This window comes from Elephas maximus, chromosome 10 (assembly GCF_024166365.1).
Source record: "Elephas maximus indicus isolate mEleMax1 chromosome 10, mEleMax1 primary haplotype, whole genome shotgun sequence".
Lineage (NCBI taxonomy): Eukaryota > Metazoa > Chordata > Mammalia > Proboscidea > Elephantidae > Elephas > Elephas maximus.
This window is the reverse complement of record NC_064828.1, coordinates 105,131,817-105,145,169: the sequence shown is the minus strand read 5'-3', so window position 1 is coordinate 105,145,169 and position 13,353 is coordinate 105,131,817. Positions and strand designations below refer to the sequence as shown.

General features: G+C 35.5%; 1 protein-coding gene across 2 annotated transcripts in view; it reads left to right on the top strand.

Annotated features, from left to right (window-relative positions):
* PPP4R3A (protein phosphatase 4 regulatory subunit 3A) overlaps positions 1–13,353 on the top strand; it is a 42,134-nt gene that overhangs the window by 22,849 nt on the left and 5,932 nt on the right. The window contains exons 5-11 of one of the 2 annotated variants that reach the window (XM_049897902.1): positions 2,758–2,835; positions 2,917–3,033; positions 3,743–3,898; positions 5,532–5,663; positions 5,768–5,870; positions 7,285–7,443; positions 12,085–12,254. In XM_049897902.1, coding sequence (XP_049753859.1) covers positions 2,758–2,835; positions 2,917–3,033; positions 3,743–3,898; positions 5,532–5,663; positions 5,768–5,870; positions 7,285–7,443; positions 12,085–12,254 — 915 coding nt within the window. The remainder of the gene's footprint in view (positions 1–2,757; positions 2,836–2,916; positions 3,034–3,742; positions 3,899–5,531; positions 5,664–5,767; positions 5,871–7,284; positions 7,444–12,084; positions 12,255–13,353) is intronic. The other variant, XM_049897903.1, reaches the window with a different exon arrangement.

Genomic DNA, 13,353 nt, shown 5'->3' with positions numbered 1-13,353 from the left:
ATAATGGATCAAAGTGTGGATGATTTAAACAGACATGAGTTTGGGTTTTGGCTCCGCTTGTCACTTAAGAGGTATATGACTTGGGCAACCTCTTTAAGCTTCAGTTTCCCCATCTCAAAGGTGGTGGTATTGGTACCTCCCTACCCTGTAAGATTATCTGAGGAGTTAATGTGATCGTGCATATAAAACATTGAACGTGGTGCCACCCTATTCCTTTTTAGAGAGTTGCTTTATTTCACTGTCTTCACCTTTGACACCTTTTTTTTTTTAAGTATAAATTTAAATAGGTCGATTTTACCTGTAATTGCTTTCCTAGAGCTATTAATAATTCTAGTTCATGTTGACTAATTTGACGCATTTTTCGTTCATTTAAAACAGACACATAAACAAATGATATCATAGGCAATACAGTCTGGTAAGTTTGATAATAATTGTCTATATAGTGAATACTCTCTCCTCACTTACTGACATGGTTAGGTTCCAAACACCAGGCCATTATGTGAAATCGGTATTGTGTGAAAATGGAGGATGACCACATCAGATCACAAAATGGAAGACAGCTACATCATTACATAACTGCCAAATTACATCATTACGTAACTTCTACGTTACATCGTTTCATAACTGCCAAGCCATTGAGAATCGTGGCCCAGCCAAGTTGACACATAACCATCAAAGGCAGCCCTACTCTTGCTTCGCACCTCCTTGTTGGTTACTGCTAGACATCTGTTGTTAATGTGCAAAATAGAAAGATTTTTTTTTAACCGTTGTCATAAATGTGAAATGTCAGAATACCAGATAGTCGATGAGTGAGGAGAAGGTGTATTATAAGTGATAATGGAGGAGGAAGTAGAGTTCTGGTATCAATTTCCATTTGTTCTTTCATAAGGAACTAGTTTTTCATGACCTGTCTAGCCAATGGAACCTATGTTCTGTTGCAGTTTTGATTCTTGGTTTCCTTGGATAGTCCTAAGTTCTACTGATCTTTTCTTTCACCTCCATATGGCTCTTACTCTGCTGTGCAGGAATTTGTCATTTCTCTGTTTTCTTGGCCTTTCTGCTTGTGAAATGTCAGTTTTATTCTTAAGTGTGAATTGTGGTGTTTCAAGTTGTTAAGGTTTTTATGGTCTATAAAATGCTGGCTGCCAGTGCTGTAGTTGTGTTTCTCGGCACTTATATCCTAAGTGCTACTGTAAAGGAAGGAACATTTTACAAACTTCGTGCAAGGTATGATGGAGGTCCAACTTAAAGCAAATTCTCGCCCACCTTACACACACACTTAAACTCAGTTACCAGGATTACACTTCCCCTTACACATTCTTAATTGCTCTATTTGTGTACCCAGCCAACTGCAGCAGTTCAGAGACTACCTTTTTTAAGTAACAATTCCCAGTTGGTGGGATACATCTGGGATGCATCTTGAAATTGGATGCCATTTGGTAACAAGTATATTTGCAGCACTATATGTTATGAGGTGTGGCCTATTTGTACATTTTAGAAAAAGTAAAGGTGGAAATCACTGAGTGTCATAGGAAATGTTTCCTAAGCACCTACAACAGTAAATATGGAGTTTATAATCAAGTGGGAGATTTTATATATATATGTGTGTGTGTGTGTATGTGTGTGTGTGCATGTGCATATATGTTTAGACCTAGGCATTTTCTGTAGGGCTGGGGGTAGTAGAGAACCTACTAGCTGAAATAATATGGAATTAAAGTATAACAAAATCTTGATTAAAAAACAGTGGTGGGGAAAACTGAATAGCACTCAGGAGTGCTCTGTCACCTACTGGCTGTGATTGGCCTTTAGGTAAATTCCTTAATCTGTGTTGCAGTTATAAATTAAGAAGGTAAGATGAGATAATACCTTTAGTCCTATACTTCTCTGATTTACCCAGATTAATAGCCTATGACAGTATCCTTTGAGTCTTTTTCACAGTAATTTTGTATGTTTGTATCAGCAAATAGAATGTTTAAAAAAACTTTAGATTTTTAAATAATAAAATAATTTTGTGTTTTTAAAACATTAAAGAAGCTTTATCTTTATTTGAGAGGCTATAGAACCTTAGCTTCTAAAGTAGTACTTATGAAAACCAGAGGTTGGCAAACTGTGGCCCACGCCTGTTTTTTGTAAATAAAGTACCACTGGTACGCAGCCATGCTTATTCATTTACGTGCCACCTGTGGCAGCTTTCATACTGCACCAGTGGAGCTGAGTAGCTGTGATGGAGACTGTGTGTCCAGCAAAGCCTAAATACTTAGAGAAAAAGTTTGTCAAATCCTGAAATCATACTTTCACATGCCCTTAAATAGGCTTAGGAAATTAAAACAAAAACAAAAAAGAGCCATCACTGTTGAGTTGATTCTGACTCATGGCAACCCTGTGTGTTACCAAGTAGAGCTGTTCCATAGGGTTTTCTTGGCTGTAATCTTTACTGAAGCAGATCACCAGGTGTTTCTTCTGTGGTGCTGCTGGGTGGGTTTGTACCTCCAGCCTTCAGGTTAGTAGTCAAGTGCAAAGCACTTGTGTGACTCAAGGAACTTGCGAGAATATAAGGAAAATCCTTCTGATACGGATCCCATGTTTATCCTTTAATAGTTTGGTTTTTCCTTCTCTCATGAAGAAGAAAAGCATTACCTAAACCTTCCTTCCCTTCTTCAGTTTTTGTAACTTCTATTTTCTGTTATAGCATCCTACAGTTATATTTTAGTATACTCTTACTATTAACATAATTGAATTTATCCTTTGATTTCACAGGAAGATGAAAAATTTCTGACAGATTTGTTTGCACAACTAACAGATGAAGCAACAGATGAGGAAAAAAGACAGGAATTGGTAAGAAATCAGATATTATGAAGGTTATGAAGATAAAACAATAAGTTTTTTATATTAACTTATCATTTTTCCTAATTTCAGGTTAACTTTTTAAAAGAATTTTGTGCGTTTTCGCAAACGCTACAGCCTCAAAACAGAGATGCTTTTTTCAAGACCTTGTCAAACATGGGCATTTTACCAGCATTAGAAGTCATCCTCGTAAGTTTGTTTCTTCTCTTCTTTAATTATTGTTATTTTTTTTAATTAATTTTTATTGTGCTTTAAGTGAAAGTTTACAAATCAAGTCAGTCTCTCATATAAAAATTTATACACACCTTGCTATACACTCCTAATTGGTCTCCCCCTAATAAGACAGTGCACTCCCTCCCTCCAGTCTCTCGCCTCATGTCCATTTGGGTAGCTTCTGCCCCCCTTTGCCCTCTCATCTCCCCTCCAGACAGGAGATGCCAACACAGTCATCATTTTTTTAAAACCACAAAAGTAACATATTTTTATATAACATGTAAGTATTTGGTTCCAGCCAGTATTTAATGTTAGCTTTGTATTATACGAAGCTAAAGAAGTTCAAAACTCTAGTATTAGAATCTTTACACAGTATTGAAAGAATGCTGTGATAGGAATTTTCCATATTCTTAATAATAATTTCTTAACTTTGTAGCTTGTTAGTTAACTGAAGTGTTACAGTAAAAAGGCAAACAGAAATTAGTGATTTAGAATATATAATCTTATCCATAGAACAAGAGTGTTACATGCAGCAGAATTTCCTCAACTTATCTTTCTTTTTTTTCCTTAACCTTTTTTTTATATTGCAATGTTTTCTAGTTTGTTTTGTTAGGTCTTAGATTTGTAAAGCCGTAAGTTCCGTGTTTTTGTAATTAGAGGAGAAATAAGTGCTTTTTATCTGCAGGGCATGGACGATACCCAGGTGCGGAGTGCCGCTACTGACATATTCTCATACTTGGTTGAATATAATCCATCCATGGTGCGAGAGTTTGTCATGCAGGAGGCACAGCAGAATGATGATGTAAGTAAGAAGTTAACAGAGCAAAAAATAATCAACAAGGTAAATATTACTGGCACTAGTATGTTTGTACATGGAGCTGTAACTGTCTTTATTATTCATTTTTAAGATTTAAATAGTTGGGGAGAAGTGTAGATGACATAGTGTCACATGGCTTGTTCTTTCCCTAAATTGGCTCCCGTCTCTGTTTATAAATTTGTTGTCTTTTACAGCAGTTATTTATTAATGATCAATTTAAATTTCTTTTAAAAAAATTTCAAGATCAAGTTTCTTTTTCATTTTGATGTTAACTTGCTGTCTTGTCTTATTTCAGTTGTTTAATCAATTCATTGTTTCTCGGTATGTGAGATTATGAGTGACGTGCTGAGGAAAACATTGGCTTCCCTAGGGTTAGATTCCCCAAATCATCAAGAGTGAAGATGTGAAATACAGACCCTTGAAAGCATTCTGAAGTTAGGTGCTAACCATAGGGAGCAAGCTGTTGTCTTGTTTTTCCCCCACTAGCATCTGCAGGAAATATACCGTGGTCATGTGAACGATGTTTCCAGAGCATACGGTGCATGACATATGTGCAGCCCTGAGCGTCTGTGCACCTCGTTTCGTTTTCAGATGGTTAACCCTGTAATTCGGGTTTTTCCTCCCTCCCCCATAAAATCTTGGAAGTCATTTTTTACTTAAGAATAGACTAAAGTATTCCTCCCTCAAGTCCTTCTTAAGTTTAAGGAGGAGAAAAAAAAAAAAGATAAGCCCTGGGGGGAAAATACCTGTGTAGAATTCCAGGCTATGATGTTTTTATAAAATGAGAAAATGACTTTGTTACTTTTTTCAAAGTTCCTGACCAGTGTGTTTTGATGTCAAAATGAAGTGACGTGCCTAGTAACATCTGTATTTTAAGAGTTTAAAAAAAACCTTAGTGCCAGGGGAGGTGCAGAAAATCTACTAGTTGAATGTTATGTAGACATATCTTGAGACCCAGAATATCTGTATTATTGAAAATAAAAGTAGGGCTATTCTTTTTGGTCTCTGCAAACCTGGTTTAACATAGTCAGTTTTTTTAATGTTTGAAATCTGTATAGCCCATTTACTTTTGTGCTCTCTCTAAATACCATAGTCTTACTTTCCCTCATTTCAGATATTTGAGGATCGACTAATTTTTTCTTAAATTTATTTTAAAAGGAAACTGTATATCACTTCCATAAGCGAAGAACAGATATCATGTGTCATAAACAGGAAAAAAAAAATCTGTAAAAATAAATACAGAAAAATGTTATACATTGAAGCTAAATACGCTTTCTATTAAAGCCATGACCCTAAGGCCTATTCGCTTTTCTTCAGAAGGGAGATTACATTATTAGAGGTGACTCAATGGCACACAGCAACAACAACAAAAATCTGTTAGCACCAAACTGAAACTTTGTATTTGCTTTAATCAGAGGGATTTAAAGATAATAGAAAAACTTTGTTTTTGGTACACACTTTATTGTAATGTCCTTGTACCACATTTTAGGAAAACACTGCTGTAAATCCTACTAGAGAAGTGAGTCAGTTAGTCATTGCATCTTGTTTGTAATAACAAGACAGAGCTATGTATGATACTGTAGTATATGTCTTGTTATGTGTTTTGTCCATTCTTTTCTTAATAAGTGGTTGTTATTATGTGTGTTTTTCTCACCAGGATATTCTGCTCATCAACCTCATTATAGAACACATGATTTGTGATACAGATCCCGAACTTGGAGGAGCAGTCCAGCTTATGGGCCTGCTTCGAACTTTAGTTGACCCAGAGAACATGCTAGCCACTGCCAATGTAAGCCATGGAGGTTTTTTTCTATTTTTCATAGCTAATACATTGTTCCTTGCTGGTAGGAGCCAGTGCAGTTAAAGTTCATGGAAATGTTTTTGATTCCTTAGAAAACAGAAAAGACCGAGTTTCTGGGTTTCTTCTACAAGCACTGTATGCATGTTCTCACTGCTCCCTTACTGGCCAATACAACAGAAGAGAAGCCCAGTAAAGGTAAGAGCATGCAGGTTGGTAGTTAAGGCCTCTCTTCTTGAATTCTGAAACTCATCACTGAAATTCAAAATTGGTGTGGGGTGACAACAGTTTTTAAAAAGTTCAAAGCATTTAGTTAACATAGAGGGTCTAATAATGTGTGTTTGAAAAAGATGTCAAGGGTAAAAGTTCATTTAAAAGTGCTATAATCCAAGATAACAGAAACATATAATAGAAGAAATAAGACAATTACTTTATTTCTTTCAAAATTTTAAAACTAAATTTATTACACTGCATTTATGTTGGCAGAATGAATAGGAGAAAGGAAATAGCTTATCTTGGAAGTTAAGCTATGTGAAAAAATTCCTTTTCAGTTATTTGTATTCCAGATGTGTAGACAAAGCTAAGTTTTTGCTTAGTATTAGGCTGTTTCTATTTGTGGTGAGTTTTTTTTTATCAGAGCTTTGGGAATATAAATACATTGTTAGATGAATTACCAATATAGTATATTTAATTTATAACATCGGTAATAGAAAATAATCTTAAATATAATTTTTGTGTGGCTCTAGAATCAAGTCTTAAAACTTGGATATATGTTTTTCTATCTACTTTATTCATTTTAGATAAAGCTTGAGGCTTCCTTCTAAAGCACATTTTCAATTCATACATTTATTGAGAACCAATTGTGTGGAAGACACTGCTATATTCTTTAGGGCTTAAATGAGAGAAATTTTAAAAGTGAGTAAAATGTCTTTCAGAGGCTTGCTGCCTGATGAGGAAGAAAAATAAGTCAGTGATTTGTAGTTCGCTGTAGACTCAGTATGTGCCTTATATAAAGGAAGTTCAGAACACACTGGAATTGGGGGGCAGGGAGATATTAATTCTCCCAAAGATGAGATAGTGTCTGGCAGGGCCTCTTTTGCTGTGTGTTTCTTTGTTTTGTTTCGCTTTTTGTAAAAATATATATAGCACAACATTTGCCAATTCAACATATTTCAGGTGTACAATTTAGCGATACCAGTTACTAAATTATGTTGTGCAGCCACCACCCACAAAGCATGATAGAACATTTTGCACTTCAGAATCTTAAAGATTTGTATTTCTGTTCTGCCTTACTGACTGTTGAGCTGTGGGTCTGCTTAGTTAATAAACTTGTAATGTTGTGAAGCTAATTCCTCCTAAAAAAAAAAATTTCCTCATAGGGCTGTTTAAATCAAACAAGAATATACGTAAAGCACAGTTGCTGGCACACGGTAGACATTCAGTAAATGTTTTCCCCTAAATTTAGAATAGTCGTCATGTTTAGACTTTGATGTAAAGCTATGGTAGGTTTTTGGAATGTTAAAGTAGAGATTTTACTTGATTGTAATTTACGTTCTTACATAAGAAATAAAACTATTAGCTATTAAATATAATTGTGTTTTGTTTATTGTAGATGATTTTCAAACTGCCCAGTTATTGGCACTTGTCTTGGAATTATTAACATTTTGTGTGGAACACCATACCTACCACATAAAGAACTACATCATTAATAAAGATATCCTGCGAAGAGTGCTAGTTCTCATGGCCTCAAAGCATGCTTTCTTGGCATTGTGTAAGTGTTGTTTTGGTAGAGTTGTTTATTATCTTTGTAGACTGTCATATCGTTGGTGTCTTCACATCTCCGAAGAAAAGATGACTGACTGCAGGCGCGGAGACCGAGGCTCTAGTACTGGCTCTGCCACACTTTTTCTAGCACTAGTTTGGCCATGTTGAGCCTGTGATTTTCTTAGCTCTCTTGTTTCATGTTAATAAAGAGCAAAGGGGTTACAGTGCATCTATAAATGTGGCATATTATGTTTAGTTATTAAAACAACACCTTTGATAACTTTACCTGTTATTTTAGAGCAGAGTTGGCAAACTATAGCCTGTGGCCAAATCCAGACTGTGGCCTGTTTTTGTTTGACCTGCAAGCTGAAAATGGTTTTTAAAGCGTTGTTCAAAAAGAATAAAAGAATATGCTACAGAGACCATATGTGGCCCACAAGACCTAAGATGGTATTTGCTGTCTGCCCTTTACAGGAAAAGTTTGCCAACCCCTTTTTAGAGCAACAGATAGTCTTTTATCAAGGTTGTTCTTAGTTAAATGTAAGTTTTTCACAATTAACTTTCACAACCAGCATTCTTAAGACCCTGCTTTGTTAGAGTAAAACATGTTTATGAATTGAAAATAGGCTAAGCCTATCAGGGTAATTTTGATCATGTAGCGGTCGGCCTTCTTAGGTAGTGAGTTTCCATATTTAAACTGTCCTTGTAAAGCGGCAGACTAAGTTTAGGGTATCCTAGACGTTCAGTAAGAGATGTCTGCTGGTAATTAACTCTTGCCCTTTGGTTTTTAAAGGTAAGTTTGAGTGTTCTGTTGTTTTCTCAGGTATCACAGCCACCCACTAATTGGAAGTCTGAACATACGCATCTGATTTTTTTTAACTTTATTTTGCTTAATTGATTTTTAAAAAATACTCTTCAGTTATAGAAACATCGATGGTGATTTGCTCCATCAATACTTTATCTTTTAAAATATTATTGGAAACACATTTCCTTTTAAATTTTTTACTAAGCTATCGGAGTGATAGTTGTCAGACTTCTTGTCTTGGTTTTTCAGGCCAGTGTATATATATACACTGCAGTATGTACTGAGAGTACATGCAGTCATAGTATATCTTCATTTTCCAACTTGCATATATTCAGTACAACTGCTTTCTGCTGACTATCTAGAATCTTTGATGTTATGTTAGTTATCCTTTTCAGTCAAGTGTTTATAAATTGCAGCTAGCATCTGTGGCAGCAACTTAGACTGATAAGGCAGCAAAAAGTAAATTCACTATCTGTTCCACCCTACTATTGCTTGTAGCCATGAGCTTATCAAAGACAAGAGAAGGGCTTTTAAGTTCATGTACATTTACCCTGTGTACCTGTGACAGCAAAAGTAAGAGCCCTACGGTCAAGTTTAGAGGAAGATACCAGTTTTATTTCAACAAATTTATTAAATACTATAATATTTAATTGACTCTAAGATGTGCATTTTTACATATTTATTATCTCTGAAATCAAGGCGAGTCTTAAAATTAATGGCAAGTATGGGATAATTGGTAGCACTTTTTGTTCATTTTATGTTCTTAGTGTTAGGAAAAAAAAAATGTTTCTAATCAGTGGCACCTGAGATTTAATGAAATACAGTATATACCTCATACTAGGAAAATGAAGATGATTAAAACCTGGGCTCAGCTGTCAAGGGGATATCAGCTATCCAGTTAATTAGTAGGAAACAGTCATGTAAAAATAAAAATACAACATAATATTTAGGTGTGTTTAGAAGCATAGTAGAAATAACTTACTGTTCATGAATAATGCAGAACAGAAGAATTTCACAAAAGAAATAACCATGAATTGTGTTTTGGTCAGAGGAGAGTGTGACGCCCTTGGCTGATACACAGTTAAGATGTGCAATTGTGAAACAGTGAGGCATGTTGGAGGTTTGGAATAGGTAGAATCCTTGAGTGCTATAGGAGAATGGCAGGATATATGATGAAAGGGGGAAGGTCTTTTCTTCAATTATTCCAGTGGGGCTTCATCTTATCGTTTTGCTTGCATCATTGTAAAGAAAATCATCATAATGTGAATCTAGGCAAGATCACTGCAAGTCAATAAAAGTTTATATTACAGGAAATTAATAAGCTAGCAAAATCTTAGTTATACTTTTTTATTGTTGATATTTTATAAACTGAGTCAGATTATCATTATAAAACTATTTCTCAGATAACTTCCAGGGTTGAGAATATGAGGGTCTTCAAGAATATTCCAGTCGTTATAACAGGTTTTATAGGAGTAGCTTCGTAGTACACAGTAGGAGTATTTATCAGGTACTTCTAATAACTCAGTATAAATTTGGGGGGATTTATTTAGGATATCTGTGGATCTGCTGAGAAAAGTATACTGGTTCTGTCAGTATTTTCTTGGCCTTTTCAAGATTCTTGGATCTTCAGTTGTAACTTTTTAGCTTGTACTTTTATGTGTCTGAGATTTTGTTGTTTTTTGTTAATAAAAATATGGAAATCTATAAGGTAAATAAAGCAAAACTAGAGGCTTTTATTCAGCTATCATTATTACATGTGAGGCAAAAAGCCTCAAGCTTATTTCATGAAATCTCATGTGTGTAAGGTAAAGACTAATTGTTTTAGAGATGGTTGAATCTAAGCACAAGAGACTCTTAGTGTGATAATGAACGTTAGAGATGCTGTGAGTAGAAGCAGAGTACACTTTATATTGAAAATAATTATGGTTATGCTAATTTGACATACCCTAAATCATTTGACCTATCCCAAATCGCTTTCTGTAATCTCTTAAACAACTTGGCTTCATAGAATTCATTGGTTAAATTGCCTTTTCAACAGCAAAGAATAGTGGTTGGATATTTTTGATGAAGGTTTCTTTGGGGGACAGGGGTTTGAGTGGAAGTAACACAGAGCTTTTAATATAAAAGAGTAAGGGCAAATGGAAACGAAGACCAAGACACACACACTGCTAGAACCACCTGTTGACATCAGCAATTTCTGGATAGAAGTCTTTTGAAGAGGCGGTGGGGCCGTGGCCATCTGTAATAACCTGTCTTAGTGAATTCTAGGAAGGGAGAGTGTCTCTCACTTAGGAACTCGTGCAGACCAGAGGGTTCTTCAACTAGTGTGTGTGACAGTAGGACACAAGTCTCCACAAAGCCTGCAAAGCTGAAGCACTGATTCTTAAAATAATAATAGCTCTTAGTTACCAGAAGCTTAAAATGCTTCCTATTAGCATGAGCCCTAAAACTATGATTTTGATTCTGATAAATGGAACTGCCTCACTAAGTTCCTTTGTCAATTAAAGTTAAAAAAAAAAACAAGCTCTAAAAACATGGTTTTGGGAAAATAAACCCGTTAGGCTTTGATTTATCACACAGAAAGATGTCTCTTATTGTTTAAAATGTTTTATTTCACCATGCTTATGTATTTGAATATATTCAAGTTTAAAAAATACAATGCAATTACTATTCTATAAACTCTTGAAACTCCCTGCCCAGAGTGTGTTTCTTTAGAAGGATCCACTCTTAACTAAGCTGGATTGTTAAGGCAGTTTATAATCAACTGTACCTAATTGGGCATTCACTTGTGGACCTCTTTTCTGCCAACTAAAGAAAAATTGAGCTGCTTTACTCCTCTGCCTTCCCACCCAGAAACCGTGTCAGCATGGTTGCCTGGCTACCTGCTCATGAAGGACTTGATTAATAACAAATTGGCAATTTAACGAGCCACTTCCATGATCTCCAAAGAAACCAAAATACAAACACAATATTTAATCTTGCCAACCGAAGACGATGTGACTGGATGAAGTGAGTATGCTTTTTTGAACTGTTTACAATAACTGGGGCATTAACTTACTGATCATTCAGTTTAGGTAACGAGGGCTTTGCTGAAGACTAGCTGTCTGAGTATATTTGGATCTTGACGAATGGCGACTTAAGTAACTCCCCATACCTCAAGATGTAAATATACATTTTAATCTGTAAGTTAAAGCCTAATTAATTGTAAAAACGAAAACTAGAAAAAAATTTAAAAAGCATACTCGCTGCAAATAAGCATAGAGGACCACATTTTTAACAACATCCTCTAAATTTATTTCTAAACTACGGGAAGGCAAATTTTGGGTCCTGCAGATTTTTGTGGGTTTATGGCTTTTCTACAAACACATCCACAAATAAACCAATGTAAATCAGTGAACTCTGATACAAAATAAGAGTGTCCAAGAATATTGAAGATCAAATGATACAGTGGATTGCCCTAATAAAACAATGGTTTTTTCCTATTGTTTCTAAGGTGTATGTAAGTAAAAGGACATGTTTAGAATTGTCTCATCTTAAGTAGTATGATAGGTTGATCCCTTTGTCTTAGCTCTTATTTCAGGTTTAAATTACATTTTGGTCACTAGTAATGGGTTTATTTCTAGAGTTTTTCTGGCTTTCTAAGACTTGTGTTCTACTATGACATATACTACCTTTAGAATATATTTTTCTGATAGCACTTTTGTAAACCTTATCTTTAGGCTGACACTTTGGAGGCGCTAATATCACTGTGCATGAAAAATTACTGATATTTAACAGGTTTGTTTGTTTTTTAATATGGAAGTAATGGTATGTGATTTAAACAACAATGACTCTGTGTTTCAGGTGCCCTCCGTTTTAAGAGAAAGATTATTGGATTAAAAGACGAGTTTTACAACCGCTACATAATGAAAAGTTTTTTGTTTGAACCAGTAGTTAAAGCATTTCTCAATAATGGATCTCGCTATAATCTGATGAACTCTGCCATAATAGAGATGTTTGAATTTATTAGAGTGGTAAGTTCTCTAGGTTTTAAGTTAGAACTTTAGTTTTGATTCTTTGAGAAAATTGAATATGTGGTAATGGTGTTTCTTGGCATATTTAATATTATTATATTTGGAGAGAATTTTAAACAGAAAAGCAAAACCTTAAGAGAAATTCAGTTCAAACAAATACCCAAAATAATCTTAACATCCCTTAGCAGCTGTAAGTCCTCTCAGATGGTTTGAAAACTGATTTAACGGTGTCAGGTAATCACAGTAGAAGTACAACTGACATAGAAGCATTTGAATGTGTTTTTTGTTTTATTTTTAACTTTGAGGTTTTCTGGACTTTTCTCCTATGTTTCTAAAGACCAATTTCATAAAAAAAAAAACTCTTCTTGATGCTTTAATAATATCGTATGTTAAAACAAAAACCCGTTGCTGTTGAGTTGATTCTGATTCATAGCAACCCTACAGGACAAAGTAGAACTGCAGGATAGCGTTTCCAAGGAGCAGTTGGTGGATTTGAACTGCCGACCTTTTGGTTAGCAGCCAATTTCTTAACCACTGTTCTACCAGGGCTTCTAAATATAGTAGGTAGTGGTTCTCAAACATTGGTGTGTCTCAGAATTATCTGTGGCATGCCTTTAAAATACACCCAGATCCCATCCCAAACCTACTGCATCAGAATGACCTCAAGTGGGACCTGGGTGTTTACTTGAAAAGACCAATAGATAATGCTGAGGTGCACCAAAACTCAAGGACTACTGAAGTCGCCAGTATATGTTATGCCCATTCTGATTGCTCAATTATCCCTAAGATTGTTGTCTTAGCCTCCTAGGGGCACCATAACAAAATATCATGAAGTAGGTGACTTGAAAGAACAAAAATTTATTTTCATACAGTTCTGGAGGCTCAGAGTCCAAATTCAGGGCATTGGCTGGGCTACGGGCTCTCGCTCTCTCTCTGTCAGCTTGAGGGAAAGATCCTTCCTTGTCCCTTTCAGCTTCTGGTAGCCCCAGGTGTTTGTGTTTCTTGGTTTGTGGAGGGGTCCTCATATGGTATCTTCCCCCTGTGTAACTCTTTGTCTCCATGTCTGTTCTCCCCTTTTATAAGATACAACCCAGAGGCG